The sequence below is a fragment of the Prinia subflava genome, chromosome 9 (genome assembly GCF_021018805.1).
Source record: "Prinia subflava isolate CZ2003 ecotype Zambia chromosome 9, Cam_Psub_1.2, whole genome shotgun sequence".
Taxonomy (NCBI): Eukaryota; Metazoa; Chordata; class Aves; order Passeriformes; family Cisticolidae; genus Prinia; species Prinia subflava.
In genome coordinates, this window is record NC_086255.1 from 17,562,605 (window position 1) to 17,579,912 (window position 17,308).

Here is a 17,308-nt window from a genome sequence, read left to right on the forward strand (position 1 = left end):
GGTAGTCCAAGAGAAACCTTTTAACAACAGAAACTTGTTGCCCAATATCCCTGTCCTTCTTACCTGTACGTGGTCCTTGTACAGAGAAGCATACAGCTCCTGCCCAACTCTTCGGAACTGTTCCATACATGATACAAATCCCTGGAAGAAACATCAGAACACATTATGCCAAGGTGCTACAGGTATAAATCCCATGAGGGGCAGAAGCAGGCATTAGCTGTTCTGTCTTTTATAAAAACAATTAAGGAATATGGCCTGTGTCTGCAAGTCTGATGGCTCTGCAGGCAGTGTAGAGATGAGTCAATAATCTGAGAGCAAGTTGCCCACTTATACAAGGAATATAAATATAGACATCATCGTAACAAGGGTCATTAGTGGAACTACTCAGAACTTTCTCAGGATAAAGAAAACACCAAATACAACTTAAGGCTCCTCTTTTTGCAGCTGAATTAGTACTGCATAGCAGAAATTACTATCATCTGTTGTAGAGACCCCAACTGAGGTAAGGATCTATAGTGAGATTATACAGGACAAGTGAGTGTCCCCAGTGCCATATTAAGACTGGCACACCCAGCTGAACTTCCCTGACAAATGTGAGATTGTTGTGAGTCACAGCATGAGGCTAAACTTGCTATGAAAGTGCCAGCCTTGTACTACCTAAAGCCACGGATCAGGTAGGTAACTTTTAAATGCAGGGACTCTGTGCCGCACTGGCAGTGATCCCTCACAGCAAACTGTCTGGCTGCTGCTTGCACTGGGCTCTAATTAAGTTAACACACAGGGTCTGGGTGTTGTGCTGATTACTGCTGGCTGCTAGCCAGGTCTGTAACCCTGCCGTGAAGTCACATTTATTGGTGTTTCCCTGCAGGAAGCTCCTGTTTTACACTGATGAAAGTCATTATATTTTTGTTTGTTTAAAGCATCATTAAACCTGTAATCACAGTTGTGGCCTCACAAAACTATTCCATAATTCATATAAAACTCCCCTAAAGGCTGACCTAGAAAGCAACAGCATCTCTGTGCTCTTAAACCAGTCCTGGTATAGGAGAAGAGCTGAGATCCTTGCTCTATGTGGAATTGGGGCAAAACCATTCAGAGTAGAAAATCAATACCTCCATTTTAGATATTCACAGGCTACTCAAGCCAAGTCAGTGCTCTACTGGCAGCTGTTCCAAAGTTGATTATAATCTGTATTTCACTCATGGTCATCAGTGAGACCCCTAAGGTCAAAGTCCACATGGCAAAGATTCTCACTGGCCCGGCTTCTTGATTCTCACTAGCCCTTGAAACACATGAAGGGTCCTAAGAAGGAGAACTTCTGCTAGACACATCTGGTCAACTGAAGACTAACCACTTTGGCTTCCAAATGAGCTACAGCTAGCCAGCTTCAGCCACATGAACATGTCTCTATTGATCTCACAGGAAAACCATCTGGTTGTAAAGTGAAATGAGCAGTTAACAAAATTGGAGATGACTATGACTGGAAGAAAATAAAAAGCCACACAAGCCAGACCAACACACAAAAACAAAATCTGAAAAAGAGAACCAATAAACATGGAGAATATAGACCAGGCTATTATTTACTAAGTATTCAGTCAAAACAGTTATACGTAATGCCTAATGAATAACTCATGCAAACAGTTTTCTAACAAGTCAACAGATTCCATTAAAAATTGTAGGTGCTTGTCCATTAAAAAAGCAACTCTTTAAGGAGTAGATTAAATACAGCAGTGCCACAGTAAAATCTTTCTTAAACAAGAACATGCCGGAGTTAATAATTGTTAATGTAGTATAACAAAATATGCAGAAAAGCAGGTGTAAATGTAAGAACTGTAATGCATATTTTTGGAAAGGGTATACTGATGGGCCTTATTGATCAATCCTTTCCTAAAAATCAAGAAACCATGCTTTAAGTCTTTTTTATACAGATTTCTCTATTTTGCAGCCGTAGGCAATCACATTGTAAGTAGAATCAGATCATTTTGCTGCCACATATTCCCCAGCCAATATTTAGAGCTTGAAAAGATGATAGAATTCACACGTTATTTTCCTATTAAAAAACCAAAACAAATCACAGACTCAAAAACTGTTACTTCTCTTGCTGCATGGAGCCCTCAAATAGGAGAAAAAATGATTAACATTGAGGAAACCCAGGGTGAGAATTTTCTATAATTTCTTTCAAGTAAAGCAATTGAGAGACTTTGTAATGAGAAACAGTTAAAAAGAAAAAAGATTGAGGTGTGACTTATAAGTTAACAAAACTCTACTGAGCTTTGAAATGCTTTATATCTGATTTTTTTTAATATATATAGATCATTTAACACTCCTGCTCCTCATAAATATTCAAACTTGCCATAATACACTCATATTGCATGATACAGACACTACACATACCACAGTTCTTTCCTAAAGAAACATTATGTCATTGGGGCTCTGCAGTCAGAGGCTTTATTTACATGGGTTGTGTTACAGAATACACATGCACACAAAAATAAGTGCCAAAATTCTTAATAAATGAAAATAAACATCAAGAGAAATTAATTTTTGACTTATAAGAGACACAAGGAAATCCAAAATGTTTAAATCCTGCACTGTGTCAAGAGAATTATCCCATGGATGATAGTGACAATATCCACTTACTTGTTTTGAAGCATGTATTTTAAGTTATCTGTTGGTAAGGGCTAGAACTGGTGATATTAGTCTACTACTTTAGCTGTTCTGAGCAAAATAAATATTATAAGTATATAAACATACATTCAAGAAATCACTGTGTTTAGGGATGTGCTTAGGCATGTATTTCCCAACTTTTATGTACAGGTTGTTTGCTAATGAAGGGGGGCATCCTTGCCTTTAAACCAAGCATTAAAGATATCAACTCCCAGATAATTTACATGCAGCGCTTGAACTTCAAAAGTGACAATTAAAAATACTTTAAGTCTCCATGGATCATAAGTCTGAAAGAAGAAAATAGGAAATTAGCATCATTAGAATGAGAAAAATTATATTATACCAATGTGATAAACTTCACATTTTGAATCAATCAGAAAAGGAGATGAAATAGAACACTAAGGAAATGCCATTTTATAAAGAGCAAATTGTTCCATTTTTCTTTAGCATGTATTTCCCAGCAGCTCAAGATTAAATGACATCCACTTATGGTGCAGCACTGCTCTTCTCAGCAGCCCCACATGACACCTCTGTCTGCTGGACTGCATGCCCTAACCAGTGTAGATGAGGATGTGACCAAGAAAGGTCAGGAAAGAAAGTTTCTTACAAAAGCAAATTTTTTTTGCAGGCATCATCTAGAGCAAATAATTTTTTCATAGTACATTCCTGAACCACTGTGACATTCACAGGCACAAACCCAGATTGTCAGTAAAGTCTTCACCCTAAACTCTTTGGAGATACGAAAACTATCTTCTTGTATTCATGGCAATTCTCACGCTCCTTCTTTTTCCACACATCAGTGCAGAATGTGCAATTAAAGCTGAATATCTCTGGTTCTTTCTTGCTAAATCACTCAATCCCTTCCTCGTGAGGGTTGCTACAGAGGACAGGATTACAGCCACCAGGGCAGCTTTACAGAGAAGCATCTGAATGCTACAGTAAACTCCCAGAGCTGGGTGACGTCTCCGATGCACCAGCCCTGTTCTATTCAGATAGAGACAAAGTGCCTAATATCTCCAAATCTGACCAGGTACACTGCTACCCTGTGCAAACAATAAGCCAGCCATCTTGAGACCAGATTACTTTTCAAGTAAGTGACTATGCACTAAGCAGTAAGTAGAGGAAAAATTGTTCCATTTCTCCCCAGGTAACAATGATTTAGTTAAGGCAGGTAATGTTTTCCTTAGCAGTGTAAAGAGCAGTTTAGCCTAGTCCTTCACGTAGACCCTTCACAATGAGGGTTGTTTGCAGGCTCTTTTGAATCACAAAATTGTTATTGCCATGTGGATTTTATTGTTGCTTTGCCAAAATTCATTTAGCTTTTCAACAGACTGAGTTCCAGCAGTTAAGTGCTGCATGGAAGCTTCGTGCCACAGCCCGCTAGGAGGCTAATGCAGTGAGCCAACTGCTCCTAAGGATCATGGATGGATTCCTGGCATTGCCAGTTGGCTGGGGAATAGCAGACCTAATGAGAAAATCCTCTGTATTTCAGTGCATCATAAATGTACCCACACACAGGAGTGGGTTTCAAAGGGTGAACCTAAAGTGTGGTGTGTGCATGTGATGAGACTTGCACATTCTATTTATCAGCTAAGCCCAGGCAGTACAGAAGCCAGTCTACTTCTGTAGCAACCATATGTCTGTATGTGTGCGTGCAAACACACAGCCCTTCAACAGATGATCCTTCTGAACTGATTATTTCCTGGGAGAAGAGGTAACTTGCCTCCTAATAGCAAAAAAAGACAATGAGAGTCAAGGTGTGTTTGATCTTTAATCCTATCTCTGAGAATGGCTTCTGTGACACTGAGATAATTCATACAACCTCTTGAGGACTCAGTTTCTATCCTGTTACAGCAGAAGCTTTAGGTTTTACCTCTGAAGTGAAAGGTGAAGATAAGACTTTGGCATAATGGGGAGCAGCATGGGAGTCTCTTCTTGCCTTCACTTGTTCTTACTGTTTTTCTATTTCTATTTAAAATGTGAAAGTCCTACAGCTATGTGTAACTTAGGGCTTTATTACACACTATTATCTAAATGCCTTTGTCCAACAGCCTCATTCACTAGCATTTTCTGATTACATTTGGATCATGGCTTTTATTTAAGAAAAATTTGCCCTTCTAATCCTTTAGCTGATGAAAGAATTCTGCGAACATCAGTATATGCTTAGAGGTCAGAGCACAGAAAAAGAGAAACATCTCTCTCCTGACCCATAAAAAACAACAGTTTTCTTAAAATTACTTAAATTTAAAGGTGACAAGACTACTTCTAGAGTTTTTTGGTGGATGTAGTTCAAGCTGCTCTGCAGCAGAAAGCTTAAATAGAACACAGACACAAACAAACTTTAATTTGACTAGCAATGATGAGAGCAACAAGAAATGAATGGTCAAAGACTTCAGCAGACTTAGCAACCTATACCCTCACTTAGAAGAAACATTTAACTCCATGTTGCAGATATTTCTAGGACCTCCCTTGATTTTCTGTTCTTTGCTTTTCATTTTCAATTGACACTTCAGTCTTTTGAATTCAAACCATTTCTTTCTGAAATTATTATAAATAAAATGTTCAATCATAAAACTAGAAGAAAACAGACATATTTGAACCAAGAAATTTGAAAAATTATTTGTCTATATATTCAGCAAAGAAAAGAACAATCTGTTTCAATGTCTAGCACACGTTTCTAGGGTTTTTCTGCAACCAAATAAAACTCTTCTTTCATCCATGTTAACACCATTTAACTCATTTGGCATCAGCTCTTTTATGTGAAAATAAAACTCTGCAACCAGCAGCTCTTGAAAGATGAGACTTTGGTGCCAACAGCTTTAAACATTAGATTCCACATGCTGAAATCCTATATCCAAGCTTAAGCCTGACCCAGACACAATCTCTGTCTTGAAAGGCAAAAGTATATTTTAAAACAATACACAGGAGAAATAACAGACAACATTTTCATACAATGTGTAATTCAGTGAAGAGACTTCACTCCCACAGAAGACCACTGAGTTTAAAAACACAGGAAAACTGCCTCTGAAGAGCTTCCCACAAAAAAAATTGTAAGTGATATCTCTTGTGTTTCAGGTTTTAAGATGAAACTGATATCAATCAAGAAAGAAACAATTTTGCTAGGACAGTTTTTTTACTGTGCACTGTGCTATCACACACCATCTCCTGCAGCAGCCTCTAATGAATTTTTAGGGGACAGATAGAATGGCCTGTGAATCTGAGTCAGCCTAAGGATTTGTATTCATACAACATTTATATTCCAATTCTCAGCTAAACACTTGTCTTCAACGGATGGGGAAATGATTTCCACATGTTTCAGAAAGTTCAGTGATTTGTATCACATAATATGAATAGCTCTTTATTTTATGTTTTCATGCAATTCTTATCTGACATTGACCTGTTGAATTATTTCTTTATGATCTTGTAAACAATCTGAAAATGATAAATGAGCAGTGTGTCAGATATGCATGTAAGAGGACATGAAAATTTCTTTGTTCAAAGTTAAAGAAACTTTTTTCAGCTTGCTACAGCACACTGTAATTTAGCTTTGAGCCAGTTATTAAACAAGACAATAATATTATAATGGAAATTGTTTAATATACATCATTAATAGTAAAGTGCCTGCTTTCATTGAAGTAAAAAAAATGTGTGCTATGAGCAGTTTTGAAATGAATATTTGATTCCAAAGTTCCCTTGTGCATTTAATGACATGCTAATTTACATTTTAATTACTTCCTAAGAAATCAAAGCATTTGTTGACAGAAGAACATAATGTCAACTTCACGGTGCACTGTTGGTGGATAGTTAATGAACTTAATTAGATAATTAGTGATGTTAATTATCCTTCTATTATGAAGATAAACATGTTACACAAATGATGCTCTTTTCAAAGAAATATCATTAAATGTTTGCTTGTTTTAACTCAGTTAACTTGAAAAGCTGATAAAAGACTGAGTGATTGGTTAGAAAAAGATTTAAGTAACATTTCTGGCTTTGCAATAATAAGTTAGGAGGTCTCAACCTCTCCATTCTGAAGAGTGGGATTAAACAGAGGATTAAAAAGACCGTTTTTATTTCAAGTTATATAGGCCTTTGGCATAGAGGAATGCAATTAATCAACAAAAACAGTAGAGGACAGGCACCATCAGGCCTCCTGTAAAACTGAGAAAGCTCTGCGTTTCTTGTAAAGAATAACAGCTGTATCTACAGCTCTGAGGCAATGTGTCTTACAGGAGTTAGAAGGATGGTGCTTGTAACCTTGCTCAGGCACTCATCCTAGAGAACCTCTGACTGATTTAGAGTTGGCTAAAATACAATTGCTACAGTGGTCCTTTGCTGCTTTTGTAGCTTTTTCTATGATATCCAAACCAGTCACAGTCATTGTTAACCTAAAAATTAAATACCTATACTAGATTTTGACAGCAAAACTGGGAGGGAGGTGGAAAGGAGGAGAAAGAGCAAAAGGCTTACTTTAAAACAGGAAAGTCAGTGATTTGAAACCTTTGGCACTGTATTCAGTCCTACAGACCTTCCTGCCAGCAAATTTACCCAGTCTGCCACCTGTCAGCATCAAAAAATCCAACAGTGCTCCTCATGCTCCTGCATGATTACTCAGACTTCCAAGAAATACTGAGCAGATCATTGCCATTCTACCAGCAGAAATGTAATTACACTCCTTTCTACATGATCATGCCTCCCAGACAAAGCCACAAGCAAAGCATGAGATAGTACAGTGTATTCAGAAATATGCAGAAAACACAGCTGCATTGGTGGCTAATTCTCATACTTGCCACCAAATAGCAGGAAATTGGCTTTGCTGATGAAGGAGAACATAAGCAAAAGTACAACAGAAACATGGGGTCTGATCCTTTGCTGGAGTGAATAGTTTGAATTTTGCTGTTTTTTCCAGATTGAGGATTGGGTCTCAAAAGCACTCTTCCTTAAACACAGGGAAAAATTTAAGAGAAGTGTTTTGCTGCTTGTTTTTTTTTTGTTTTAATCTGAAGCAAATACTACTACTGCTTCAATGTTCTTTATTTTTCAGTTGATAAAGGAATCAAGTAAATAACCCAGTAAACAATACATTTCCTCTTTCTCCTGGGCACACCTCTGAAATCCTGGGTGAATTTCTGCATTTCTCTCAGTAAACTTTGCTCAGTTAGGAGCAAATATTTTTATTTTACTATGGGATTTAAATTCTTTGTTCCTCACTCTGTAGTTCATACTGTTATTTTTCCTCTAACCTCCATGTTTCAACCAGGTGCCTATTGCTGTAGGACATAAGTCCTTAACTGGCAGAAGTGAAGACAGAGGCCAGTAGTGAACACAGAAGTCACCTGACATAGAAAATGATACAAAATTACATTACAGGACCTTTTAAAATTATTACCAATGTAATCAAAAATACAAGTTAAAAATATAAATACCATTTACTTTTAATGTAACTTTTTAATGTAAGTAAGCATATGAAGGAAGAGGGCTGTTGAGAGGCAACTCAACATTTTCTTCCTCTTAGATTTCACCTTTCTAAAAAGTGCACCAAACTCTGAAAGACAGGCTGGAGGGAGAAAGGGGGAGAGGGAGAAAGGAGAAGAACATTTGGAACTGTAGCTTCATATCTCATTGAGAAGAACAATTTATCAGAGCTATGGAGCTGTCAGTACGTGACATGATAAGGAATAACATCAAGTGAGTAATGTTTCTTCCAAACCCAGCTCCTTTAATTACAAGCAGCTTCCTTGCAGAAGAGAGACAGAAGATGTAGAAACACCAATTTCATGCACTTGTGCCTGAATAATGTCTCCGTGCTGCCTTTTCCAGATGGCAACCTTTTCACTGGAGGAACTAATGATGTGGGCATATTTAGGGAAAAACCAATAACAGAGTCTTTAACCTTCAACAGCAAAAAGCATGTTGTACAAAATGTTCCTTGGGATACATTTACAAATATCAATTACATTGCTCACTGAGGTGTAATCAGCTGTAATAATCAAAATTAATTTTAAAAAATAATTAAACAGACCCCAGGGCAAATAGTCAACACTCTTGTAGTATGACATCACAGCATACATATGTACCTGGGAAGAGCTTGCTCACTCTATAAGCAGCAAAGTGATTTCAAGCACTGAGAAGGATTCTGTGGCACGCTGAGGAAAACCTTGCAGCTCAGTAAGGTACTCCCAGACACATGAGCTGGGTGTCACAGTCTTCCTGGTCAACACACCTGGAAGTGAACCAGGCATCACCAGGTATGAAGCTGCAATCTCCTATAGCTTGAGCTAGAGGGTTAAGGCTTCCTAGAGTGAGGCTAATAACAGACTCATTGTCTCCTCAGGAGATAAAAAGAGACTTTAAACATGTTTAGCACCACAGTAACACGAGGTTAGTTTAAAGTTCTGAGTATTCTACCAGTGCACTTCTGCCCAACCCTATAGCTAGTTACTCTACCCCTAGTACACTTGAAAAGGAACATTTATCTCGTGTTTTTTATGTCTATTTTTGACAATGCTAAGCAAAACCATGGAAATGGCCCTCTAAACAAAGGAGAAGCTTATGCTTGGAAAAGATAATTCACATCTTCATTGCTGACAGCAGGAATTAGGCATACCCTCCAAACCCATCCCTGGATTGTATACCAAGACTTGATTCCCTATCCCTAGGGGCTAAATTAAAATTTGGACCTTTAATACTTCATATACAGTAGAAAATGTAAGGATAGTACTGTGATAACACCTGAGCCTTTCTACTAATTGTGTGCCTGAAGGACAAGGTTTACATAGGCGATACAAGTCAACAGCAGCAGCACCTTGCTCCACCCCAAGCAGAGGCCTGTAAGTACAAACATATCTTGGCAGCTTACGTTTATCTAGTGCCATAATTGGCCCCTATGCAGAAAGTATGCAGTATTGGACTATATGAACAGGCTGCCAAGAGAAGTTCTTCAGGTCACTGTTTCTTTGTGATTATTTCTAGCAGCCTAGAAAAGGAGCCTGAACTGCAATAGCTGTTTAGTTTACAATGGAACATGTCAACCAACAGACACACTCAGAAGCCTCCCAAATCCAGAAAAATTCTACAGAGACATATAAAAAGCAGATCAGTGACAGACCCAGAAAGGACAAAGAGCAAAATTTACCTCTGATTTGCATGACATTTCCTTTGTGTTTCGGCCAGGTATGAACCTAATAGCTGAAGAGAGGCTTTCACTCCAGGAATTGTGCTTGCTCTGGGACAGACTTGGCCCTGATTTATTCTGGAGAAGCTTCTTTTCAGATACTGCAAGGGAAAACAGACAAAAAGCTTTTAAGTCTTGAAGTTGAGCCTGTCAGGAATAGAGGGGTTCTATCCTCATTACACAAGACAAAACAATATGGCAGTGTGTCACTCCAGATGAATAATTTTGTATTTTTATAAGATTTGAATTAACACATACTTTTCAAGCTTTTATTTAAAAGCCTCACAGAGGCCTGCCACAGATCAGTTTCATTACACAGACATGAGCTTTGATTCACTGCAGCACTACACTCATTGCACTGCCCTTCTTTCAACCATATAACCTCCCTTTTAAATCTTCCTGTGGGTTACAATCATCTAAGGAGATTTCTCTTTCTTGCAGTACAACATGAACAACGTGAGCCGTGTGACACCACCAGGTGATTACAGAAGAGCTGGGTTATGACACACAAAGCAATCACTGCCCTAAAAGAGAGAAACTGAGAACTGCTTTCTCAGCAGATGAGGAAAGATATAACCAAGGAACAGCATCTTTCCACCAGACACCTCATTTACCACAACGTTTTTCCTTCTATGATAAGTATTCCATAAAAGAACAGAGACCTAGCAAGTGCTGCCAAGCTTTTGTCATAATTTCTTCCCATAAAGGAGTGATCTCTGTTATCTTCACGTCCCTTTCTTTGTCATTTCCTTTTACAAAAAGATCCATCTTGTAGGCATCCTCCAGAGCCTGCCTCCTCTGAGAAATGAGCTGCTTCCAGATGATTTCTACTGTTCTCAGAATCTCCTGGCGGACTAGGAAACAAAAGTAACACCAAAAAATAATTCTTCATTTATGTTTTCAAGTCAAGCAACAGGTAAAGCAAAAACATCTCACTGGAAAAGCACTGGTCCAGAGTAACTGCTGGAGTCAACAGAGTTGTTCCTTTTTTGTCCACTGCCTCCATGGGTTCTAAGCTAGAGTTAATCTAATGCAGAAAACAACAGGACATTTCTTTTATGGTATTTCAAGTCCTTGAAAGAAACAAGGAGGAGTGACACAAGGTTTTAGCTGGTTTCTGCTTTGGAAAACCATTTAATCAGAATTTTAATGATCTTACTATCACACGTAGAATGCTAAAGCATGTAAAGGACATTCTTTTATGTTGCTAAGCATCACCGGAGATGGAGAGGCAAAGGGAACCAAGTTGAGAAACAACTTGACACAGCAGGAACAAGGAAGTGCTGAGTTCTTTTACTCTATTTCCCTGAAAACCAGACTGATTTGGTTGCATCTTAACCAAGCCAAAATATATTAAAAAACAAAAATCAAAAAAAAAACCCACTGCTGCAGGCTTCAGCTGACCACACTGAATCCAACCCAAATTTTTTTCTGTGTTTCTCTCCAATGCTCAAATACTTCTTTCTATATATAACAGACAAACCCTGTATGGGCCTTGAAAAAAGAAATAGACCTACAAGTAGTATTTGTATATGGCCCCTTTTACTGGTCATAGCATGGAGGAGAGCTCTCCAAACTGATACCCACTAGTCCTGAGGATGCTGGGTGTGACTTTTGAATAAAAAGGCTTGATGCAAACACAAGTTATTTTTTAGCACAGCTTTCCTTTCTCTGTGCTGTTCCTGCAGTACACCAAAGAGGGAGTAAGTGGCACTTGCACAAGCTGCTCTGACAAGTGCATAATACAGGTATTTTCCTTCTCTCTAAGCCATAGGCAACATGTGCCATAAATTACCATCATCTGGAGTAGGCAGGCTGCCCTTTTCCTCTTCACTGGGTGCAAGGAAAATTTGGTGATGAGAAGCCAGCTTTGGTTTTGCATCCACCCCAAAACCTTCTGAACAGCTGTGACAAAGGGAAAAAAAAAAACCCACCTTGTGAGGAAACCAGACTTAAAACAAACTGAGGACAGTGAAAGAGCTACAGCTGTCTGCACATCCAGTCCTACCTGATTCATTTAGTAGATGAGTATTTCAGGTTGAGAGCTTATACCAGTCATGTAATGCCACGTGATTTTCAGCAAGTGGGAACTTAACAACTGCCAGTCTGGTTTTCAAAGTCAAGGAGCAGATGTCATGACCCTGTAGATCGCTCTCTTGTATGTGCCTTATCCATGCACTTTACTGCACTTGCACCTATCACTTACCCTATCTGCCACTTAGTGGAAAGCACTAAGGGTCTTGCTGTATCCTACATTTGAACTGCTTAGTCTGAGGTTTTTGTATCAGTGATGATTCATTCAGTTTCTAAACTACTCAGTACAGAAAAGCTATAAACTTAGCACCATGAATACTATTAGCATGTAGATGTGATTACTAAGAACATCACCATGGACAAGAGGACTCCTGCTTTGGGACTGGGGGCTGTGCCACAATCTACCAGTCAGGAAGTAAAAGGCAGGAGGAACTTCAGTACAGCAGTAATATTTCAAAAATTAAAAAAAGAAACAGGCTTGCTTAAGTTACCCAGACAATCTGGACCTTGTCACAGAACTGCTGTCCATAATAGCATATGTAGCTAGTAGTAACACACCAAGTTCTATCAGTTCTGAACAGGTGCTACTATCTTGGAGAATCAAATCCTTGGGTGTGCAAAGCTGCCATTTTTATTTCTGATTTTCTTTAAAATATCACAGTTCTGATTCCCTGGATTTGCTATGTTTAGCTTTTGGATAACATAAAACCTTCTGTACTCTAGGTTTTCTTAAAAAAAGTTTTTACTCTTACTCCATAAAAGCAATCCTTACCCCATCTCAACGTGTTTGACCTGGAAATTATGGAATAAGAACATCCAGAAAAGATCAGGAAGTGCAGCTCATTTCTGGTGTGATACTGTATTAATTGATTCAATTCAGACCATCAAAGCAGTACAGAAGGTTATCATTGAAACAAGAAACAATAAAGTGAAGAATGCACTTGCCAATATTTGCTTTTTTTCACAAAACTAAGCTTCCAAGGTAACTCCCCAGCTTACATTAGCAAGAGTACATCTGTTATATCAACATCTGTAAGAACAGAAATAGTGTATGGATGTTCTAGCTCTACCCAGTGGGAAACAGCAGAACTCCCAATGTCAGAACAACTAAAATCTTGCAACTCAGATCCAAGTAGCAGTAACACAAAGACCACAAGATCCATTCACACTTTTATATGTTTTCACATTACCCACACATAAATGACTGCTGGATCAGAAGGGAACATCTCATACCCACACATAAATGACTGCTGGATCAGAAGGGAACATCTCACTAAACTACCCCATGCAGATGTCTCGGAGAATGGCCACCTACATGATTGTGGAGTGATCCTAGCCCACACCCCAGGAAGATTTCCAGATGCTCATTTTCCTGATGGGCTTGTGAGCCAGCTCCACTGAAATCAGTTCAAGCTTGTTAACTGCAGGTACTACTCAGAAGTGAGTAGGCTGCTGGATCCTGCTCAATCTCAGCTTCTAGTGATTCCCCAGACTGGATATTGTCTGAGTTATGTGACATCTCCTCATCTGCACCCACTGCCATAGGTACAGCCCAGAGATATAAACAAACATAATAAGGTGAACATTTTTACCTGCCCGAGTTCAGTTGACAAAGGCAGTACATCAGGCAGATGACAAAATTACTATTTGAGTTGTAAGTTGCAAAAAATATGTCCCACTGCTCTTGCAGAACAATGAGAGTATTCAGGACATTGAACTGTTCTGGCAGTGATTGTTGTGGTCTGGAGAGGCAGTACAGGATGGCTCTGTTTAAGCAGCTGTACAGGGCACTGAGGAAAACTTCCTTTTGAGAAACAGAGCTTTCTAAGATCTGTGAAAACACAAAACACCAGAGTATTTGGCTTGCTCAGAGAATTTTCTCCCCAAAGATCCACTCCTCCCACTTCATTTAAGCTGTTGGAAACTTATTTCAACAAAATTCCCCTGAACTACCTGTTACACAAAAAAAAAAATCTATTTTTCTGTATTTCTGCTGAAGCCCTCAGAGCTGTGGAAGAGATTAATTTATCTCAGTTCAGCAATGTATACAAGGTCACAAAAGAGTTAGCTATCCTTTCTTTATGCTGCATCATCTATCTCTAATTATAATTTACAGCTGTTATGTTCTCATGCAAAAAAACCCAGGAATAACAACAATCACCAAATGGATTACAGCCATCTTCTTCAGAATTGCAGTATCATGACCTCAATGTAAAAAACCAGCATGTTACTGCACACTGATAAAAGTTGGGGAGAAAAAAAGTGACTCACCCACATAATCTGTTTGGCAATGAAGATCAGGATTTGTTTGGGGTCAGCAGCAAACATTCTGCTGTTCAGCTTCTCAACCAGCTTCTGAACAAAATAAGCAATATTCAGCAGGGGCAGGGGTGCAGCTGATTCTGAAGTACCATGAGGATCACTGCTCCCTGGAGAGAATATAAAAGAGTTGATTATTCCATGACAAGAAAAAGTGAGATGTGAGATTACCAGAGCTGAGAAGGAACAGTCTCATGCCATAGTATCTCAGAGCTGGGACATGTCTGAGACAACTCTAGGTATAGCAGAAACACCTTACTCAGACTGGAAATGACAGCTCCATCTTAAGGATGGAGCCAATCTCACTAAAATGCTGTAATGAAGATTTAACTAGCGACTCAGAAAGGAGAGCAGCAAAAACTAAGTTAATGGGGCTGTTTCCAGAATCATTCAAGGATAAATCTAGCTTTCTTTCTACATACTTCCTTTGTAATATTCAGAATCTCTTCTCAAAAAAAAAAGAAAAAAAAAGAAAAGAAAAAAAAAAAGAAAAAAAAAAGGAAGAGGCTCTCCAGAAAAATTGCAAAATTACAATAATTTATGCAAACTGGCTTACAGCAAGACAGAATAGACAGTGGAGCCTGCTGAGCTGGACTGTCCTTTTAGCTATTGTTTCCAAACCTTTCTAAAATTACACCTACATGCTAAATATCAGTTGGCATGATATTTAAACAATAGTTAAACAATCAGATTCTCACCACTCACCTCTTGGTCTCGTTTTCCCCTCGCCTTGGCTGGTAGCCTGAAAGACATCCACAGCAGACAGCAGAACTTTGGTCTGAAAAAGTCTTTTCTGCTCACTGGTGGCATCTTCTGGAGAAGCCTATACAGTGATGGCATACATATTAGGACAGCAGAAAAACAGGAAATCTGACTCAACTTCAGTTTCAGCAAGAATGCACATGTTGACAGCTACTGGACAGCAGATGAGACGGCAGAACGTCATTCCCAGCTGGAAAACCAGGAAATCTTCCATAGGACTACACCATCTTGCTCATAGCCAGCACAGTCACCTTCTGCACACTGAACAGGAACAAGGTTTTGCAAAGGGCCAGAATTTAGCTTACAGGTGGCTCCCAAGAGGTCTTGTGCTCAGGGACATTGAGCTCCATTAGGAGGCTGAGGATTCAGACAGCCAGAAATCCAAACTCTATTTTAACTGTACCAAACCTTGGGATAGTATACATAAACCTATGGAGAGCTGTTGCTCCACAAGAGGATTTAATTCATTACAATTGCAGTCAAGCTTATGTTCATTACTATTCATATTACTAAGCTAAGTCTCATCAGAACTCACATCTGGGATACCTGGATTACTGACAATTTGGAGATGAAACCTAAATTTTTCACTTTCCCCCTTCTTCAGATTACTCTGATTCTCTAGAGTGCTTTGAGTGGTTGAAATCTATTATCCAGACTCAGCTGCTACAGCTTGTATTAATCTGTACTTAAAATAGAGATATGGTTTTTTGCTTATTTGAGAACTGAGATTTTTATTATCTCAAAAATCAGTACACAGGATGGTCCATGTGAAATTTTCTGGTTTTAACAAATTCAAGGGGTACTCTAATCACAAGCAGGTATTACTAAGGAAAAGGGATTATTTTTTCACACCTTTCTTCAATATTAAACATTGCCTGAAAAATGTCTTTTCCAGGGACAGCATTTTCTTAGTTCACATTAATGCAGAGGAATTAGAGAAGTCCTTTTCCCTTTTGTTACTGTTAGCACTTTTTTTACTGGGTCACTAGCAGGATATGTCCTGTCCTTCCACCCCTAGTGCAAGGTAGAACAGCAAAGCCTGCTGATAAGAGGCACCTCAAGAAGCAGCTCAAGGGGATGTCCTTGTTTGTTTGCTGGGATGTTGAGAAGACTGTCCATCAGGAGGACTCGCACAAAATCCCACACGTGTTTCTTGGCAGGGTGTGGTAGGAGTGGGAGGGAGGAGGGATCAGCACAGCCCTTCCCTTCAGCAATGGCTGGACCATCAGGAGTCAAAAGGCCTTCAGACCCCCCCTGTGAAAGCAGATAGCAATAGTTTCACTCAGTCTACTGTAAATTGATTTTTTTTCTCCTAGTGACCCATCTCTGGCCTGAAGGGCTTATTCTGTCTCCTATACACGTACCTTGGGTGGTCCTGAATGAAAAGCAAGCATAGCCAAAGTTTTCAAGAAGTCAGGACAGTGCCACACAGGGTCCTGTGGATAACTGTGATAGATCAAGCACAGAAACTCGATAACGTTCCCTGGATAGGCAATCGCCCAGGAGGCTTCTGCATCTGCAACAGGCTGAACAGACAAATGTGCATCTGGTCAAGGCAGCATTCCTCTCACTTGTAAGAGCTTATCTTTGTTCCTCTTTAGGTATTTTGTTTGTCAGCTCTGTTCCAAAGCTAAGCAAACATGACACAGGCACAAAAGTCAGACAAGGCACCAGCTGCCAACCCCCACCTTGCAGACTGAAGACACACTCAACCAGAAAGGTGACATATCATCATTAAGAATGAAAAAACTGAGTACTGTTGTGGGCAAGATCTGTCTCTGGTCTCTCTTAAACACGAGCCCATCACATCCTGTGCTACACAGTCAGGGCAGTGGTTGTTGTGCCCCTTGAAAGTCCCTGCTCACTGACACGTCCAGTGTTGCCCTCTGAGGGCAGAGCAGGATTAGGGATTACAGGTGAAGGCTGCCACCAGCATCTGTCTCATCTGGGCTCTTTATTCAGGCACTCACACTGCACTCTCCTTCCAACAAAACACTTACCTTGTCCACAGTGACTCTAACCATTTCCAGCAGCAACACAGCTGCCTCTGCACACAACCCAAATTTGAGGACATTCTCTGTGAGGTGGTGCTGCAAAATCCACTGCAACATGGACTCAAGATCTTTCTACACAGGAGGAAATATATTTAATTAAGAGATGGGAATTATATATGAAACATCAAGAACAAGGCCTGCTCTCTCTACATCAGAACAAAATCAACGTATCTACCTCCAGCAGCTCCTTCCTCTCCTATTGAATTTGTAACATTTAACACCTCCATGAACAAGGTTGTTCTAAACATAAATTTTCTTAAATCAAAGTTATTTAACTTAATTTTAAAAAGATGAATAG

General features: G+C 39.3%; 1 protein-coding gene across 1 annotated transcript in view; it reads right to left on the reverse strand.

Annotated features, from left to right (window-relative positions):
- The window catches only part of WDFY4 (WDFY family member 4), a 115,463-nt gene that overhangs the window by 52,193 nt on the left and 45,962 nt on the right, over positions 1-17,308 (reverse strand). Inside the window, exons 31-40 of the mRNA XM_063405700.1 lie at positions 16,957-17,082; positions 16,321-16,482; positions 16,013-16,210; positions 14,900-15,017; positions 14,147-14,304; positions 13,468-13,706; positions 11,637-11,746; positions 10,504-10,695; positions 9,803-9,942; positions 64-141 (exon numbers count right to left, since the gene is read on the reverse strand). Of these exons, the coding sequence (XP_063261770.1) occupies positions 64-141; positions 9,803-9,942; positions 10,504-10,695; positions 11,637-11,746; positions 13,468-13,706; positions 14,147-14,304; positions 14,900-15,017; positions 16,013-16,210; positions 16,321-16,482; positions 16,957-17,082 (1,521 nt within the window). The remainder of the gene's footprint in view (positions 1-63; positions 142-9,802; positions 9,943-10,503; positions 10,696-11,636; positions 11,747-13,467; positions 13,707-14,146; positions 14,305-14,899; positions 15,018-16,012; positions 16,211-16,320; positions 16,483-16,956; positions 17,083-17,308) is intronic.